We start from the raw sequence: 19994 nt of genomic DNA on the forward strand, positions 1-19994 counted from the left end.
AGAGGATCACTGCAGAAATATCAAGAAGGCCATTTACTTTGAGTGCAAGAGCCAGTCTTGAGCAATAAAACAGAGATTTTAAAATTTGCCTCATAGTTAACACACAGTCCACCGGAGTCTCACAGCACAAATTTTCGGAATAATGCTGATGGACAATCACCTATTTTAGCCTCTGTATAAACATTAAAAACGACTACACTGACATCATTTTATTTACTAATGTTGTTCATGGACACCAGCAGTATGGAATGGAAGTGCTATTGGACACCAACAGCAGCGATTCTTTGCAGACTAGTTTTGACTTATAGGGCCATTTTCCATATATATACACATGTATATATATATATGTATATATAAAGCCAATGTGGAAGTGCCTTAAACCTGCATTCTATCTCAAAGCCACCAGATGATGATGGATTGTGGTTATAACTGTCCTGTTACCTGCATTACAGACATCCCAACTATCATACAGAACCAAAGGAAAAAAAATTTAATTGTCTGCTTTGATTTTAAACTAAAGCTCTACATTTCCACCAATGTCTTCGATCCATCTTGTTACCATTTTCTTGGAGAGGAGCATATTAGCACAGAGTCCACCAAACACACTCTGACAAACTTCATATCTCATGACTTACTGTTTTTTGTGATTCTGAGGGAAATCACAAATCTGATCTTGACAGTTCCATCCCTGGATGTGTAAAGAGTGGTAAAAAAACAACAACAACTTGTTATTGCATTTGCTCCTTTGCTAGCAATGGTTCAGAAGTCAATTTCTCTATACATTTAGTTTTTTAATGTTTATTCAAACTCAGTATTCAGTATTTATTTATTCAAGGATTAAACTTTAATAATTATAATTTTATTTATGGTCTTGGAAAAGATCAACATTGCACATCAATCTCTCTTTGTTTTTTAATGCGAGCCGACATCTTTCAGGGCTGGCAAATTCACATGTCTCAAAAACATTGGTTTCAACCAGGGAAGTTGCCACTTATAAGTAGAGATGGACCGATCCGATATTACGTATCGGTATCGGTCCGATACTGACCTAAATTACTGGATCGGATATCGGAGAAAAATAAAAAATGTAATCCGATCCATTAAATATCACGAAAGCACCTCACAAAACTTGCAACACGCTGTAACTCACCTCAGAACGTTAGCACGTCGGAGCAGTATGCATCACGTGATAGAGCGGCTGTGGCATGCGGGACCTGTCAGTGGTCTGGATAGCATTTGGAGCTTCGCTAGCAACCCGGCATTTCATCTCCGACAAAGTTATCCCGAGAGAAGTAAAGCAAGTGTGTAAGTCCATCTCTGAATGTTTGTAAAGCATTCCTGCGTTAAGTTTAACAAGCGACTGCCTCTCCTGCTGCTACTTCAATCATGAAACTGCTTAACGATCAGCTGATCGGCTTTTCTGTCGCGAGTCCGTGTCTCTAGCTTGCTTTTGGCCCACTTTGCACCAGAAAGAGGAAACCAGCGGCTGAACAACAGCAGCACGTTTAAGCTTGATCAGCTGTTGTTAGAATGTATTTAATATTACTTTCCACTTGAGGATCTTTTTCTACGTAGCTGACGCTGGTAACTGTGCAGGGGCGGATCTAGCAAAGTTTAGCCAGGGGGGCCGATAGGGCATTAACAGGGAAAAGGGGGCACAAAGACATACTTTTCTTTCTTATTCTCATTTAAAATAGCTTTTAATAAATAATTATCTGACACCCAAAGTTTTAATTTGATGTAAAATGAATAGAAGTCAATTACTGTATATAGTAACTATTAAGTCTAATATATATACCCTAGTAAGCTATAGTACTTTTTCCTTTGGGAAGGTACCATCTGTGCAGTCTGCAATTTTGTTGAAGAAAGATGTTGAATCTATTTAATATTTCTTGAAAAATAATTGATTTCTGTGCATTTTTTTTTCACACTGCATCAAATTAAGGTTGATTACGTCGAGTAAGCATCATGAGGTGGAGCGTGAGGGGTGGTTCCCTATTTTTTATTTATTTATTTTTGTTGTTGCTGGGAGTTGGAACCCTATTAGTTAGGTTGCTTAATATTTATGCTAAGTACTCTTTAAAATACCAGAATAGGGAGGATGGTGTAGGTTTAAGTTTATTAGATTGATCAGTATTGCTGAACTATGAAATATTTTTTTTTGCATACAGGTATAACAGAATAGCTTTAGTGTAGTTGTTGTTTTAAACTTGAGTATGAACTTATACAAAATGCAGCAAGATATTTAAAAAACAGTTTTGTTGATTAAAAAAACACTATATCAGATTCATATCGGTATCGGCAGATATCCAAATTTATGATATCGGTATCGGTATCGGACATAAAAAAGTGGTATCGTGCCATCTCTACTTATAAGTAAGTTATTCTCTGATAGGGAGTTCATCAGCCGGTCCGGGACAGCCAACAGGCTGGTTTTGGGCCACGGCCCGTAGAACACCCATATCTGGTATATACTACCTTTAGTTAAACAACAGTTATCATGAGTTTCAACGCTCTTTCGTCATGACTTGGTGGTCATCAGAATCCCATCAGAGTTTTAAGAGCACGTGTGGTACAGGCATGAAACATACTTTCAAATGCAGTGAGTTACTTTCATAATCTGACTGCTGAGTGCAATGAACAAATGCCAACTTGTATCAATGTGCACAAACAAACTGTCACATTCTGTAACTGCTTCACACTTAATGCAAGGGGCTGTTTGATAGAATTGGTTCTTGTTGGTTTCTGTTTTAGAATATTTTTACCCAGAGCACGAGGAGCAGATTCTGAGCCATAGCACCACACCACACAGACAATAAATGGCCAACAAAGCTATCTCCATGACAACTGAGCAAACTCTGTCTGCCAACATGGGCCCTGAAATGTGGTCGAAGAATCTGAAAAGATGTACGCCAGTGGACCTTGAGTTAAAGATTTTCTTTTGTTTATATAAATGTTTAAATGCTCCCATTGAGATGTGTTCCCCAACACTGACTGTGAAAAGAAGTGCTGAAGCACACCTGCTGAAGAAAGGTTCTTATAATCCAAGCTCTCATACATTTGAAATGTTCCCACAAGGCCAGTGTGAAAGTCACTGTATTGAAAGAAGCCTCCACACAATCCCAGAGCCAAGAACTAACTGCAGTAAAGTTTTCAGGTCCCTGTAAATTTCACTGACGTCAGCATTTTAGACGAGGTATAGCACACAACAATGTAACTGTGACTTTTCTGAGCATGCCGAAGCATCCAGACTTGATTATCACTTGCTGCACTGTGGTATACTTCTATTAACTGTGTGCATAGTCATACAAATGTTAACCCTTATATCAAGATACCAGGTGAAGCATGATAATCACAAAGTTAATCATAATGAGAGTCATGCTGTCACCTAACCTCCAACTAACTTCACTGCAGCTCCATCGCCCTCCCCTCTGTCTGAAACCAAACCTATGCCCTTGGTAGAGCTCTCCTCATTAAAGTCCCATCAGCAAGTCACATCATTACCTGTTTACTCCTTTCACTTCACTCTCTCCTCCCTCTATTCTGCTTTCTCTGTTAGCCAGCCAGCTGCCACACACTCCAGAGGATATCCCAATTAGAAACAACATACAGAGACAAGCGAATGTGCGCTGGTGGATATTCCAATTAAATACAACCCATCGGACAAACATGCTAACACAAAATGCACACAAAATTGCTGGTGGACATTCTAATTAGCCAAGCAAACAAGGCATGGACGCTGCAATGCCCGTCCAGTATGACAGGATGCTATGTCCGATAGAATTCACACATAGATATGGCCTCATGAATATGCACACAAATTACTTTTACAGTCAGGGATGTGCAAAATCCTGCCATGAAACATTCGGCCCCTTTAAATGGTCACAAGCACAAAACTTTGCATGTAGTCACAAACACAGAATTCGCATAACATGAGCAGCTTGCCTGTCATTCACACACAGTATCTTGATGGATTTGAGAAGCTGCAGTTATAAGAAATAGTCTCCTTATTTTGGTATAACTGTAGAGTAAGGTTATTCCTGGGGAAAAGGAGAAATACTGAACTTACAGATACACTTAAAATGTATTGCATCAACAATTACTCTCCGACTTCTTATGGAAAAAATGAGAGTGCATGAAACATCCAGCAAGAGTATGATTTCCCTGATGTGTGATTAGACGGGATCACTTTGATGTCAGCTCTCTGCCATGTGACAGAGGCTGGCACCCGTCTTGAAAGGAAAATGGGCTTAGATGTAGAGAAAAGGAGGAAATGAAAATATCCTGACTAACACTCCAAAATAGGAAGAGATTATTAGAGCTGACACGTTTTTGGTAGAGGTAGAGGAAGAGAAATCTGGAATATTCAGCGGACACAGGTCTTGGACTGTTTATAAAACACTTGATATAGCTACAGCGATGTTATCCTCTGGAATCTGGAGCCTCAATCTTAGCATGTTGACATGTATTTGAGTAGATACAAAACTCAATTTTTAAATGATAAGTTTATCACGTCACTATGGAGGAATTTTGTCCAACTTGAATGGCCCATTTAAGGTCATGTCAAAGCATCTCACTTGGATTTACATCCAGTTAAGTTTAAGTTAACGACTGTGTTGAGTCTGTTCCTTCCCATTCCATGCAAGGCCACCTGGGTTGGCTGGAAGACTGTTTACTTAGCCTGGCAGGGCGAAGGACACTGTCTCAGCTGAACTACGGACACGCACACACATACATATACTGACAAGCACTCACTGACGCATCACCCTCCCTACCCCGGATCCAACGCCACCTTCAACGCTTACCTCCCCTCTGATGTGGACATCGGGTCAGCTGGAGGCGCAGTCGAAGATTGCAGCGGTCCCAGATCAGATGTACACACTGGAACACTTTCCCATGTTGCGTGTGTTCAGTCCTCACTTGAATTAGTTATGGTCAGTGTTTATTATTCAACAACAAAAAGACTGAGAAAAAATGGCGTCCATGGGAGAGTTGGTGAAAACCACTGCTGACCAAAAAGACATCTTGATGATCTCTGAGATTTTGGGAAAATATTTTGTGGACTGATGGGACAAATTGAACTTTCGGTGGCAGTGGTGTGATGGTCTTGGGCCGCTTTGCTGCTTCACTTTCTGGTAGCTCAGCTCGCTACCAGAAACTCCTGAAGGAGAATGTCCACTCATCAGCTCAAAAAAGAAAGTTAAAAAAAAGCCTAGTCAAAGTCTGAACTTAAATCCAATTGAGATGCTTTTACATGACCTATAACAGGCTGTTCACAGCAGGCCAAGTCCTCCATAGAGATGTGACAAACTTTTTACCAGTTATCGCAAACTGCAGTTCTTTCTTAAAATGTGTTTGATGATTGGAAACACGCTAATGAGACAAATACACAGAAACATGAGAAATCAGGAAGCTGGTAAATACTTTGTCACAGCACTGTATATGCCTGTTTACTTCTATTGATCTAGAGTAATGTGCACATTTTCTTTATACAGATGTATAGAGTGTGTTTAGCACTGTGATGTAAAAAATGTGACTTGGACAAAAAAAAAAAAAATCAATGACCTGTCATGAATCTCAATGAGTGTATAAAGTGTGTTATTGTTGAAAGCAGCATATTCGCACTATCAAGAAATGGAATCAATAGACCACTGCTGCTTTAGCTCGAGTAAACAGTCCGCTTCAATATGTGTACGGTCTTATGAATCAGATTAGCTATATTGGTGTTTACGTGCGCATTCAAACCCACTGTTTCTAAGCTGATAAGATGAAAGGACACTGTTTAAGAGCCAGTCACGCTATCACTCATACCCTCACACACACCTCACGTGGCTTTTATTCTCATCGAACACCCATTAAGAATTAACTACAGGTAGGAAGAATAAGCTCGGCAGTATAACTCTCTATAAGCCCAGACCATGGCACGGTTCCAGTCCATCAGACAGACAGTAAATCCTCTTGTACTCACGAGGGATTGTCGGGAGATTTCTGACTCTAAGCCAATAGTATAGCTACAGTTGTAAAACACTTCTGTACTTCAGTGCCAAAAGATACGGTTTTGATTTTGAGAATTTTCAGGGAGGTAGTAAAAGGACACTTTGTGCCAAAGCAATACATCACACGTATGGCTCAAAATGCAATTTCAAAACTTGCTTTAAAATCTGCTTAGGAGTTTTGAACCACGTGAAGCAAAAGCGCACTGATCGCACAACCACCTTGCACCTGCCAGAGAAGTTTTGTATTTTAAAAAACTATTGCACTTAAATATAGATCTAACTTTGCTCAAGCACAGCAAAATACAAATTTGCCCTGCTGTTCACAGTAGATGGAGATGTTCCAAGAGGAATTGATTTGAATTTTAAAGCGGTGATATAAAGGGAAAACAAACAGTTAAGCAAGCAGACACATATTACAGTTTGATCCTCAGAAATCTTGCAGTTGATTGGGGTTGAAGGACAGACACCAACAACACACTTTCCGTTTTCTCAGGATGTAATAAGTGTCATCCAAAATATAAACACACTCACCCGTTCTGCAGACTGGGACGTGCCAAAAAAGATGGGTATGAACGCCAGCCAGATGATACAGGTGGTGTACATGGTAAATCCAATAGGCTTGGCTTCGTTAAAGGTTTCGGGCACGCCTCGCGTCTTGATTGCGTAAACCGTGCACGTAACCATCAGCAGAATTGAGTAACCCAGGGAGCAGATGAGAGACAGGTCTGAGATGTCGCACTTGAGGACACCACGTGCCGCTGTGGGGTCCTGGGTCCGCTGCTCGCCGTAGTCCACTACAGTATGGGGAGGGTCCACGGCAAACCACACAAAGACACCCAGAAGCTGAACTGAGATCAGGGAGAAGGTGATGACGAGCTGGGAGGCAGGAGAGATAAACCTGTAAAGAACAGGATGGTTAATTAAATTTTGATTTAGCAAGGATGAAAAACTGCAATTAATGCTAGAAAATATGCACTCATGGTTTACATTTCTCAGGTTGCACCAACTTCTTTTCATGAGCTGAGAGCTTGTTCCACCAGCTCCCAGTTTGCGTTCAGGAGACAGTCCCCCTCTCTTTTCTCTTTCATAAGTTACCTTGAACAATCCTTTAGTTTGCTGATATATAGGCTGTAGCGATGATAAACGGAGTACCTCTGCTTCACTCAACTCTTTTCACTATTTTCATATTGATATAGCACAATCGCATCTCATTAACTATTTGTTAGCTGGTATTTTATCCTGTTTCTTGGTCGTGGTCTTTCTATGCCGCTCTTGTCTGCCATCTCTTTCCTCAGAACCCCTTACTGGTTCAGCAGATGGCCACCCTTATCTAAGCCTGGTTTTGCCAGAGGTCTCTTCCTGACAAAAGGCAGCACTTCCTCCACCACCAAGTGGTTGCTCATGGGGGATCAGTCACTTGAGTTTACTCTTTGTACGAGTAACACCGTATGCTCTTTACCTTTCAATATAAAGCTCCCTTAGATTACTGTTGTTTTGAATTCATGCTAAATTTTTCCAATAGAACTAAACTTAAACATTGCTTCAGTGTCACATGGTTAGTTAAATAGCAGTCTGGTAATGCATTGGCCAGTCTGGTGACTTAACCTCTGGAGGGTATTTGGCTGGTGTAGCCAACAAAGATTCAGGCCAAGATTTTCTGTTTTGGCAGCCAGAGATTGCTTATGAATATAGATAAATGCAGAAAGGGTACTTGTTACTGGACAATAACTATTGTTCAAACATAATTGAGTAACAGAATTTAGACTATTTATTGAATAGAATAGAATTTTCCTTGACTTCAGATTCTGGATATTCAAATACAGATATACATTACTCAGTTAGCTTAGTTAGCTAATGCCAGAATATCAATATCTGGCATGTAGGGCAGTAATATACCTTGTTCACTTTAATCTGTCTTGGGTCAGGAATGCATCTGCACACAGAGGTAGAAGCCTAACCCATAAATAGGCTCTCAATAACCATTGTGTGATCTGTAAATACATTTTATCTTTTCTCTTTGACCTACCAGGAACGGGTGACTCCAACAGGTATAAAATTTCAAGCAGGTTCAGTGAAACATCATAATGCAGTGGCTGACATGGTGATCCACTGAGATTCACCGTAAGACTAGATCTATTCTATTTTCCACAGAATTTGATTTTTCATAAAGTCTTCAGCCAGTACGGTCCAAAAATAACTTAACAAACACTCAAAAATCCTGTCCCAATAAGATGAAAAGAAAACAGTTTTATTAGACTCTAAAAGGTTGAGACAAGTCTCCCACTTGACAGCGGCAATATATTAAATTTCTATAAATGCGACCATACACACTCCAGCAAATCCACGCTGAGAGCTAGAGCGAGATCAGGGAAAATATAATGATGGGTTTTGCAGCAAGAAAGAAAGGGAGAAACAAGGATGAGCAGTTGCAAGAAGACAGAGCTGAAAAGAGAAAATGTGATGATCATCTAGGATGACAGAGATATCAAAACCGGGGTGCAAATCATGGCCCAAAACAAAAACTATATTTCCACTTGCATCAGAATGAAAGAAACAACCCACTCCTTCAAGCTCTCAAGTTCAAAGGACGCTCAGTGCTTGACTACCTTAGAGTAGTCAAGCACTGAGCCGTAACCTGAAAAGAGCCTCAAAATACTTTGTGTAAAAAGTCTGTAGATGGATGGGAAAAAAAAGAAGAGGAAGGAAAAAAAGGGAAAAAATCTAACTGTCTGGATAGCAGGGCCATGAACCTGAGCACTATTAAATCCTGCATTAACAATTTAGCCACTTAGTGGATGCTCTCTCCCAGAGTCACTCACACTGAGTGCAAGCAGTACAATAGGAAATTGTTAGTTCATGACTCTCATAAATAATGTATGAAAAATAAATGATGAGTAATGACCGCAAGTATCTGAAAAAGTAGGGTGCAGGTAAAGTCACACACCTGAGTGCAAAAAAGCCACACTTATAGCAATATTAAGTGCCACTGAACCCATCAAAATCTGCACAGCCCAAACATGTACGCACAAAAGGGCCAAGAGCAGACGTAATGGCATTTTTACCTGGGTGCTGTTACAGACTTTTTCCCTTGTTCAAAGATGCGGTGTATCCTGTTGGTCTTGGTGAGCAGCGCAGCGTAGCTAAAACACATCCCCAAGCCTAAGAAAATCCTCCTCAGGGAGCACACGCCCACATCCGGCGTCGCGATCATCAGGAATGTGATGGCATAGCACAGGAAGATTCCAGTAAGCAGCACGTAGCTCATCTCTCGCCCCGAAGCTCGGACAATGGGCGTGTCATTGTACCGGACAAAAGTGACGATGACGAAAGAGGTGGCGATGATACCCAGCATGGCGATAAAGACGGGGACGATGGCCCAGGGTGAGTGCCACTCCAGTTTGATGATCGGAATGGGAGTGCAGCCAGTGCGGTTGGCATCAGGTCGCTTCTCGTATGGGCACAGCTCACAGGTGAACTCTGAGGCCTAACGGGGAGAGAGGTTTTAGAACATGCATTAGTTCATTTTCCTTAAGTAAACAGATTTTTCTAATGATAATTTGACTGTTAAACACCGATTCAACCATGAATTGGCTGATTGAAAAACCATCTGGCCATCTGGCTGTTGTGGTGTGCCTTGATTTCATTTTGTTGTCTTGTGTCTCTCTTCCTGCAGTCAGACCAATGCATTATTATCTATTGGACTGCCGGGGCCAATCTAATCTGAACCCACAGCAGAAGGAAAGGTGGTGTGCTGTATCTCACTGAGGCTGCAGAACAGAGCAGGGAGTACTGTCACCATCTCATAGATCAGAAGGAGTCTGTTCACAGAATGAGGACCTTATTGGAGCGGGAGCTGACTATTACATCATTGACATCATTTATATGGTTTAATTCGTTAATCAATTTATTTTTTTGCCAAAACATGTAGAAAAAAAACTCTTTTTGTGTAAATATATGTGTGCCTGATCTCCATAAGACACAATCTAATATAATTCTGAGGAAAAGACTTATTATCAGTTATGCTTTTGACAACTCCACAATTACTGCTTGTTTCTGCAAAATAACTATTGAGTGCTCGCCCTCATAAACATGAGCAGCTGCTGTTGTACAGTGGGGCAAAAAAGTATGTAGTCAGCCACCGATTGTGCAAGTTCCCCCACCTAAAATGATGACAGAGGTCAGTAATTTGCACCAGAGGTACACTTCAACTGTGAGAGACAGAATGTGAAAAAAAAAATCCATGAATCCACATGGTAGGATTTGTAAAGAATTTATTCGTAAATCAGGGTGGAAAATAAGTATTTGGTCAATAACAAAAATACAACTCAATACTTTGTAACATAACCTTTGTTGGCAATAACAGAGGTCAAACGTTTACTATAGGTCTTTACCAGGTTTGCACACACAGTAGCTGGTATTTTGGCCCATTCCTCCATGCAGATCTTCTCGAGAGCAGTGATGTTTTGGGGCTGTCGCCGAGCAACACGGACTTTCAACTCCCGCCACAGATTTTCTATGGGGTTGAGGTCTGGAGACTGGCTAGGCCACTCCAGGACTTTCAAATGCTTATTACGGAGCCACTCCTTTGTTGCCCGGGCGGTGTGTTTTGGATCATTGTCATGTTGGAAGACCCAGCCTCGTTTCATCTTCAAACTTCTCACTGATGGAAGGAGGTTTTGGCTCAAAATCTCACGATACATGGCCCCATTCATTCTGTCCTTAACACGGATCAGTCGTCCTGTCCCCTTGGCAGAAAAACAGCCCCATAGCATGATGTTTCCACCCCCATGCTTCACAGTAGGTATGGTGTTCTTGGGATGCAACTCAGTATTCTTCGTCCTCCAAACACGACGAGTTGAGTTTATGCCAAAAAGTTCTACTTTGGTTTCATCTGACCACATGACATTCTCCCAATCCTCTGCTGTATCATCCATGTGCTCTCTGGCAAACTTCAGACGGGCCTGGACATGCACTGGCTTCAGCAGCGGAACACGTCTGGCACTGCGGGATTTGATTCCCTGCCGTTGTTACTGATGGTGACCTTTGTTACTTTGGTCCCAGCTCTCTGCAGGTCATTCACCAGGTCCCCCCGTGTGGTTCTGGGATCTTTGCTCACCGTTCTCATGATCATTTTGACCCCACGGGATGAGATCTTGCGTGGAGCCCCAGATCGAGGGAGATTAGCAGTGGTCTTGTATGTCTTCCATTTTCTGATGATTGCTCCCACAGTTGATTTTTTCACACCAAGCTGCTTGCCTATTGTAGATTCACTCTTCCCAGTCTGGTGCACGTCTACAATACTTTTCCTGGTGTCCTTCGAAAGCTCTTTGGTCTTGGCCATGGCGGAGTTTGGAGTCTGACTGTTTGAGGCTGTGGACAGGTGTCTTTTATACAGATGATGAGTCCAAACAGGTGCCATTCATACAGGTAACGAGTGGGGGACAGAAAAGCGTCTTACAGAAGACGTTACAGGTCTGTGAGAGGCAGCGATTTTCCATGTTTGAGGTGACCAAATACTTATTTTCCACCCTAATTTAGGAATAAATTCTTTACAAATCCTACCATGTGAATTCATGGATTTTTTTTTTCACATTCTGTCTCTCACAGTTGAAGTGTACCTCTGGTGCAAATTACTGACCTCTGTCATCATTTTAAGTGGGGGAACTTGCACAATCGGTGGCTGACTACATACTTTTTTGCCCCACTGTAACTGATATTTTCTATTTTCTTTGCTAAGCACATTTTTTTACATATACGTGCGTGTTCAAGTATTTTTCCAACTAAACAGGAAGCCTGATAGACTTTGAAATGGTCCCCAATGATAATTTAATTTTCACATATATGGATATATGGTTATGGCTCAAGTACATCTAATTTTCCATGGTGTACTGAAGATCATTGTTCACTTGCATGGCCCAATTTCAGCCATGCTTTAGCTGCTGCATATTCTCATATTTGACTACAATATACTTTTTTCTGCTCTTGCTCTTGACGAAGACGGTCGCACTTTTCTCCTCTCCTCCTCTCCCTTAGCTTCCCTGCTTAGCCTCTTATGTCCTTGTCTAGTCTCATGTTTTTTCCTTTCCAAACGCCTTCGATGCTTGTTCCCTCCTGGGAACACGGCGGGTCTGAGCCCGCGCTGGAATGGTAGCGCTGGGCAGGATGGCTGCTGTGTTTGCTTCGGATTACTCCTCACCCCCCACCCGACCCTGTGGCTTGTCACGTGTTTCATAATGTTGTGCTGTGGACATTTATGTGCTTTTTTGTGCAGAGGAGTTCTTTTTGTTTCCTGTTCTCATGCTGTCCTCCCAGGAGCCCAGCATGAGTAGAGGTCACTTTTTTTCCTCTTGTACTTTCCCATTGTAGTGTATATTTCAGTGTTTTTTTTCTGTAACGCTACCGATCTCCGACCTGTATCCCCATGTGATGTCTGTGTTGTGTGTGTAAGGTCGGGGGGGGGGGGGGGGGGGGGTCCTATTTCACTGCAGGGCAACCTGCACGTGGCGAATAAAGCTTTGATTGATTGATTGATTGATTGAGTATACATTGTTTATGGTCGACTCAGTGTGTCCAGGCCCTTTGACTGAAAAACGAGCTCAAATCATCACCCCTCCATCACTGTGCTTGACAGTTGGTGTGAGGTGTTTGTTCTGATATGCTTGAGTTTTTCAGCAAACATGGTGTTGTGCATTATGGCCAAGCATTTCCATTTTCCTGTCTGCTATCTCAAGGACATTGTGTCTTGTGGTTTGTTTGAATGCAACTTTGCAAACTGAAGCTGTGCTGCCATGTTCTTTTTTTTTTTCAAGAAAGAGAAGAAGTGGCAGCATTTCCAGGCAAACTTCAGTTTCAGATTTTTTCTTATTCTACTTTCATGAATGTTTTTCACTTGTGAATAATCTTTGAATGGACTTTTTTTTGGAAATGGCCTTATAACCCTTCCCAGACTGATAACCAATAACAATTCTTCCTCAGAGATCACTGTTAATCACTCCTTGGCCTCGTGTTAACACATACCTGAATGCTTTAGACCAGCAAAGTGACAAAACCTTTGCTTTTATAGAAGTGCTGCTGCTGATCAGTTAATCAAATGCTTTTGATTAGCAGCACCTAGACATCCCTGACTCTCTTTATTCCTATAGAAAAAGGATGGCTATATTTAGGCAAAACTAGTTTTTTCATACATTGATTCTGCATTTTAGCTCAGTATTTCTAAAATAAATGATGACACAGTGTAATATTTTACCTGCTGATATTTATCTACCTAATTTGAAGACCTGATAAGGACCAGATCATTTTATTATGTCCTGATATGTAAAGCGTTACAACTGAAAGAGGCTGTGCTTTCTTTTTTATCATTAATGCAGCTTCAAAATGTGTGATCAGGGCATTTCCCTCTCCTCAAATTAGATACTTTCTCTATATAGAAATTCAAAATGGACAATCTAAGTGCCTCACTTTTTTAATTGCCTAAAAAAAGAGCAGGAGTAAGCAGACAGCAGCTGTCAACAAGTCGATGTGTGCAGAAGCTAACACGTTTACAATGTCAAACAGTTTTTATTGCAAATAGGTCTTTCAGCTGATTCTTTTTAAAGCGTTCCAACAAATGCGGTTTCATTTGTAAAGTTGGGAGAGGGTGTATAAGGAATGTTAGACATTTGATTAAAATCCACATTTTTACCTCGTTTTTTGACAAGTCAATTTCACACAGATGAATTGGTTAGGCTAAGAAGTTCTGTGAGCCTCTCTAGGTTTGAAAACACAAATAATCAGTGCTGAAATCAGACTGACAGAGAAACTGCTAAATTGATAAAGGGTTGATGCATGATTTTTGTCAAATACAAATCAAGATCTAGCCAGATTTGTATGTGACCTGTGATGTCACAGTGTTTGTGATATTTTAATTTCTGGATCACGCTGACGGTTTTGGATAGCTGATATTTTTCTTCAGAAATCTACCTGAAAGTGGTATCCTTCACAGCGCTCACAGTGCCAACAGCACGGCACCCCTTTCACCACTTTCTTCCTTTCACCCGTACGGCACGGGAGGCTGCAAACGGAGGCAGGGAAAGTTGGGTCACCCATCCTCCAACGCATGGCCTCCACCTGAGAGAAGAGCAGTGTGTTGTTATTTGTGTGTCAAAACGGCAAAATGAAGCTTCTTATTTTCTCACAGGACATCTTGGAGCATAAGGATTGGCAGCCATCTGCAGAAGCTGACATAAACTGTATGTTAACAGTCCTTTAACACTCAGCTTTCTCTCTACCTTCAAAAAAAAGTGTGTCTTCAGGGCATCTCGCAGAGCAATTAGCACAAGCAGATCCTCTGATCATTTTCCTGAGTGCTGCCAGGCACAAAACTAACACCAGCTAGTCTGGAAGCCAGCAATCAGACCATAATCAGATTTGGCACAAATAGGCCATCTGCATTTCCTTCTGTGTGTGTCTGTGTGTGTGTTTATTTGTGAGTGTGCACACGCATATGTTTCACCATGTGTGCATTTTGTTTATTTGTGTTTGTGTCATGCTGGCATTATAGTGAATCCCTGAGCTCTCCGTACGTCCTCTGCGAGTGAGTTTGAATGTGTGTGTACTAATTTGTAGTTGTGTGCGCGAGCAGTTGTGAGGAAGTTTGTCATTACCGCGTTCCCTGAGGTTTAACCATCGCCGAGGGTGCTGCACAAAATTTAATATTACTGTTTTAAACACAAAAAGTACCAGTCCTAAAACAACTAGTTAGAAGGGAAAATTCATTAGACTTAGAGAGGGTGGATTTGAGTTAATTACTGACACACAAACAGAAACAAGTTCTCATGGAGTTTAATATGCAAGAATGGGATAGTTGCTGCCCACAGTGTTGTACATATATCACTAAGGAGAAACTTTGTTTACGGAGAAATTTTGCTCATTACTTATTCATATCCCCCATTTAATATCTGTATACTATCACCTTATTTTCTATCAAAAGGCATAAATTAAACAACACAGACCCATATTTTATTACAGTGCAGTGTCAGCCTTCATTTTATTTTGCCAGGAAAATAGGAAATTGGTGCAGTGATTTATTGAAACATATGAAAGCATACAGGGAAATATAAGGCAAAGAAACAGGGTTTGTATAATTTCAAAGATTTTGAAAGTCAATTTTTGGCATGGCCACCTTTATTCTTCAACACAGCCTGAACTCTCTTAGGCAGCTTTCTTGTCATTTCTTTAAGTATTCTTCAGGAATAGTTCTCCAGACTTCTCGAAGAACATTCAAAGCTCTTCTTTGGACGTTGTCTGCCTTTTGTTGCATTTTTGGTCAAGATGATCTCACACTACTCCAGTAATGATGAGGCCTAGGCTTTGGCGAGGTCAATCCATGACTGATGGTGTTCCATTGTGCATTTTTTCCCATGGATATACTTTAATTTTATTTGCAGTGTTTTTGGGATCATACTGAAAAATGAAACCTTTCCTGTGTTCATAACTCCATCAGTTTTGACAAGATCCCCAACATCACTGGCTAAAATGCCAAAACAAGACAGTGGCTGCAGCATGTTTTACAGATAGCTGTAGACAGCAGATGAACAGTCTGTCGTCTACAGCTATCTCTCCTGATCTCCTCTGATCTCCCAACGCTGATTCAACTCAGTGTTGCATAGCACGACAGTGCACTCAAGGTAGCCAATACTCAGTTTGCACAGGGTTTGAATGTGTGAATTCTTGAGACTCACATGCTGTACATTCTTATGTTCCACAGTGCTGTCTTGTATTTATAATGATGAACATTCAAACTTTTTTGTTCTTAATAAAAACTACCCCCTGCTACCCTGCATACTTTCAGGATTTTACCTAATTAAATATGTCTGTCTATTTAGAAATTGTTAAAGTGCCAAATCATGTGTGACTTCAGTTTCTGTGTTTTATACTTCTGTACTGCTGTACAAACACACACACTGACACACACAAACACACCGTCCATCAGCCAGAAAGCGTTTTGTGTCTATTAGTTTTCTCATCTGTCATCTGGCCTTTCTAATGAAGTCCTTGGTGGATTTATAACACCTAGCACTGCTGCGTGCTCAAAGATTTTTTTGTGCATGTGACAGTGAGACAGAGAGAGCGAGTGGGACAATGGGAATTCAGTTTGCTAATGCATTCAATTATCTGTTTTTCTGTGGATCTAAGTAAGCACTGTATATTCTCCAGGTTCTGTAGCATTGGTTATTATGTGTATTCTGTAGGTGTGTGACCTTTCACAGTTGCGAATGTTTGCAAGTCTCTCTCCTTCACAAAGATTAGTATTCTGAATAGAAGCAAAGATCTACACTTGCTTGAAAAAACTAACTTTTGCACCTGAATAAGAGCAATAACTCAAACGAATCCAGCCCGGTAACAAGGGATTTTGAAATCATGGCAGCTGCTCATAGTCATGTTGAATTTTCATTCTTCCAAGGTGTCTGATCTATAATGCCTCAGAAGCTTCAATGAGGCACTCAAATCAAAATATATGACATTTTTCATTAGGACACAGACGTGTCATGCTAAAATACTAATAATGAGATAGTTCAACATATGACAAGCTGGAAACACATCTGAAATATATACTATGGTAAATGGCATACAGTATGTTCTGTACTGAACAACTTTTTAGACCATAAAATGTTAATCATTGAAAACATATTTCATAATAAACTAGTATTTTTCACTCGAGCTTCACTTTTAAGTTGATTTTCCAAGTTTTTGCCTCACTTTTCCTAATTTTTTTCCATTGACTTCATTCAATTTATATGTGTGAAAAATATGAGCAGTTTTGTCAGCTTATAAACTGTAAAAACCAATTAGGTACACTGGTATACGTGTGTAAAAATCTCACCTTGAGGTGTAATTTATTGGTCCAGGAGCCGATGACTCTGTACTCAGTAGTCGATCTGTTGGTGATCTGGTACTGGAATATGTCGTATCTCCCTGGAGCATCTCCATTCTCATTGAAAACCACTGGTGTACCAGCACTTCCTAAAACAGAAACAGGTTTTGAAGACGGCGTCAATTTAGTAATTTCTTGTGATGCTCTTTCACTTTTCTTGATCAGGCAACTACTCCTGAAAAGCATAAAGGTTCAATGGAATGAAATGTGAAAAGTTCTATTTTCTAGCTTCACTAAAGACATTAAAAGTTCGGAAAGTCATCATTTCTTCTTATTTTAATGTGTATTTTAGAGATTCTACTTAGTGGCGGTATTACAATGCTGTGTGCGCAATTTTAAAGAAAGGAGTATAATGACAGTTTGATGTACTATGGATGAAATTTTACAGAATTTGTAGTACTGTGCAAAAATCTTGAGCCACTCATCTTTTTTTTGTGTTTGGTTTCAAAGAGCCAGACTTTCCTATAATGTTTTTAAAGTGGTTTTGAGCCAGTTTTCCTTTAGACATTGGCTGCTTTTTCACTCATTCCCCCCCCTTCATTACCAGTGCTTACACCTAAACATTTTCACCGGAATGTTTTTTTGTTGTTGTTGTTGTTGTTGTTTTATTAAGCCATTACACACTGACCTTTGCAAGACCTAACACAAGAGGTGTACCGGCATTTGCAGAAAAATGTCAAAGACAACACAGTTTGACAGGCACAAAAAGGTATTTTTAACCCAGCAATGTGATTCACAAAGAGCTACTAGTAGACATCATGGCATATCAGCATGGTGTGCAGTGTGTACGACCGTGTCTACAACCATCTGTCAAAACAAGGTGGAGGTTCTGTCATAGTTTGGGCTGCACCTCAGCAAGGGAGGATCTTGTCAAATCTTATAGAGAATAAAAACGCGCAAACCTCAAAAGAAGAGCTTTGAATGAGAACCATTCATGAAATTTACTTCAAAAAATGACAAGTAAGCTTGCTTAAGAGGCTGAGGTGAAGAATAAATATCAATTTTCAAGCTTGTTCAAACTGCAAATATGCATTTCCATCTATGTTTGCACATTACAATAAATCGTTGCACCCATTTCCATTTTCCTATCACAATATACGGAAATAAAGTCTTTCTTGAAGACTGTGCTACCATTATTGCATTCTTACTATTTTACAGCACCAGAATAAGTTATCAGTAAATCAGCTATATATACACACAGCTTCTCTCTGTGCCAGCATTTTACACACATTTTGTTTTTTCACCTGTATTTCATAAATTTTCTCATTGCCTACTTCTGTGAGCCTTATATTTCAGTCTAACTCTAACCAGGACTACGATATGGATACTAACCAATCAGAGGAAAAGTAAGGGATGATTTTCACAGAGCATCTCTCTTAATATTAGAATCCTCAGAGCAAATCCAGAGACAACAAGCAAACCCCACAAAGAAAGTGTCAGGCAAACCAGGAGACTCAGTAGAGGGGTGTTGTAGCAAGGCAACATCCTCCACCAGTTAGTTCTCCACCACCTTTGAGGTTTAACACAAACTTTTTTTTCCTCTTTCGCTCTCTGTCTTACTTGCTATCTTGTTTATGTAGCAATGCAATCAAATCAAATTACTGAAACTAGCACAGCATAAAGGAAATCCAATTATAATCTATATGTGGAAAAAGCACTACATTATGGAAATTGCACCCCAGGTAAAATAACTCATTAATGCTGATGGAGGAAAGATAAGAAAGACAGAAAAAGTTATGCATTTAAAGCAAGAAAAGGTAAACAGCGTACGCCTGGAAACTGAGTAAGCGGAGAAAAGCATGTCAGAGAAAAAAGAAAACACAGAAACAGAAAATATCAACAAATATATTTTTTTAAAAAAGGAAAAGTTCTTGTGACAAAAAAGAAACCAAGCTGAACAGAGAGACGCAAGAAGGAGATCAAGTGTGATAAAAGAGTAGCGTGGGTAGAGAAATGACTTTACGATATGACAAAAAGAAAACCAATCACGATGACAGAGAGAAGAGAAGATGAAGGACAGAAGAGACAAACTCAAAGACAAAGAAGTAGAAGTGGCCCACTGTGAGCAGAACAATGAGAGATATGCACATAATGGGTAAAAGAAAGAGAGAGAACGTCGTAATAAGTAGGAATCTTACTGAGAGAGACTGAGGAAGATGAATGGAAAAGGATTGAGACAATAGATACAAGTTGTCATTGATGTCATAATTATTATAAGGTCATGTCTGCATGTGAGAAGTATACCCATTGGCCCTGCACAATGAAAAAGAACACTCACTGTTTCCTGCTGCTTTTAAAAGTGACAAGGGGGCCTTGAAAATCCTTCATATCTGACAAATTGAGAGTGATACCCATGTCAAGACTACAACACCCCAGCACTAATGCCAAAGGACACCTTGCGTGTATCTTTGAGATCCTGGCAGCTTTGACAGAATGGCAGGATTTGATATTCAAAGAATGAAAACAGGCATCACTGTCTTTACTACAAACAACAGACAAGGCCGGCGATTTTACTTAAACCTGGAGATGCTTTAATGGACGGCAGGAGGCGACAACACTTGTTCCCAGAGGATTTATTAACTCTAAACAATTCTCTGATTAATTTATGGTTTTATCTACTTGTTTAAGTCTCCTTTCACTACTAAATGGCATTAATCTTATAAAATGTTTCCACATTTGGAGTCTGACACACGATAAAGACGATCATATAATGGAGCGATAACACTTTATAACAATGACACACTATTAAGTGTTAGTAAGGTTTTAGTGTTTATTACTCCTCCATATTATGTGATTTATAAACACAGGTAAATGCAACAGGTATATATTTTTATTCTTGAATAATAAGCTCATATATAATATGTTCATGGCATATAGATAGTCTAAGTAAGTGATTCGGCTGTTTAGATGCGCATTTCTGTTTATAATGATTAAGATATGAGCTCGTTGTTTGTTTGTGTTTTAACAGAGGTTTCATAAATACTAATTTAATAGTATACTTTGATGCTTAATTCAGGCAGTTACACGTTTGTGTGACATCTACAATGAGAACTACTTTTGCCTTATACAGGTTTAATAATACACAC

General features: G+C 40.1%; 1 protein-coding gene across 4 annotated transcripts in view; it reads right to left on the minus strand.

Moving 5' to 3' along the window:
- Positions 1 to 19994, minus strand: part of grm8a (glutamate receptor, metabotropic 8a) — a 299716-nt gene that overhangs the window by 18759 nt on the left and 260963 nt on the right. For all 4 annotated transcript variants that reach the window (XM_086269259.1, XM_086269258.1, XM_086269260.1 and 1 more), the window contains exons 8-11: positions 16858 to 16997; positions 13956 to 14102; positions 9059 to 9480; positions 6528 to 6894 (exon numbers count right to left, since the gene is read on the minus strand). In XM_086269259.1, the coding sequence (XP_086125385.1) occupies positions 6528 to 6894; positions 9059 to 9480; positions 13956 to 14102; positions 16858 to 16997 (1076 nt within the window). The remainder of the gene's footprint in view (positions 1 to 6527; positions 6895 to 9058; positions 9481 to 13955; positions 14103 to 16857; positions 16998 to 19994) is intronic.

This window comes from Aulonocara sp. 'chitande type north' Nkhata Bay, linkage group LG17, assembly GCF_057382095.1.
Source record: "Aulonocara sp. 'chitande type north' Nkhata Bay isolate Kocher_YH1m ecotype deep benthic linkage group LG17, A_spYH_male_GT1.1, whole genome shotgun sequence".
Lineage (NCBI taxonomy): Eukaryota > Metazoa > Chordata > Actinopteri > Cichliformes > Cichlidae > Aulonocara > Aulonocara sp. 'chitande type north' Nkhata Bay.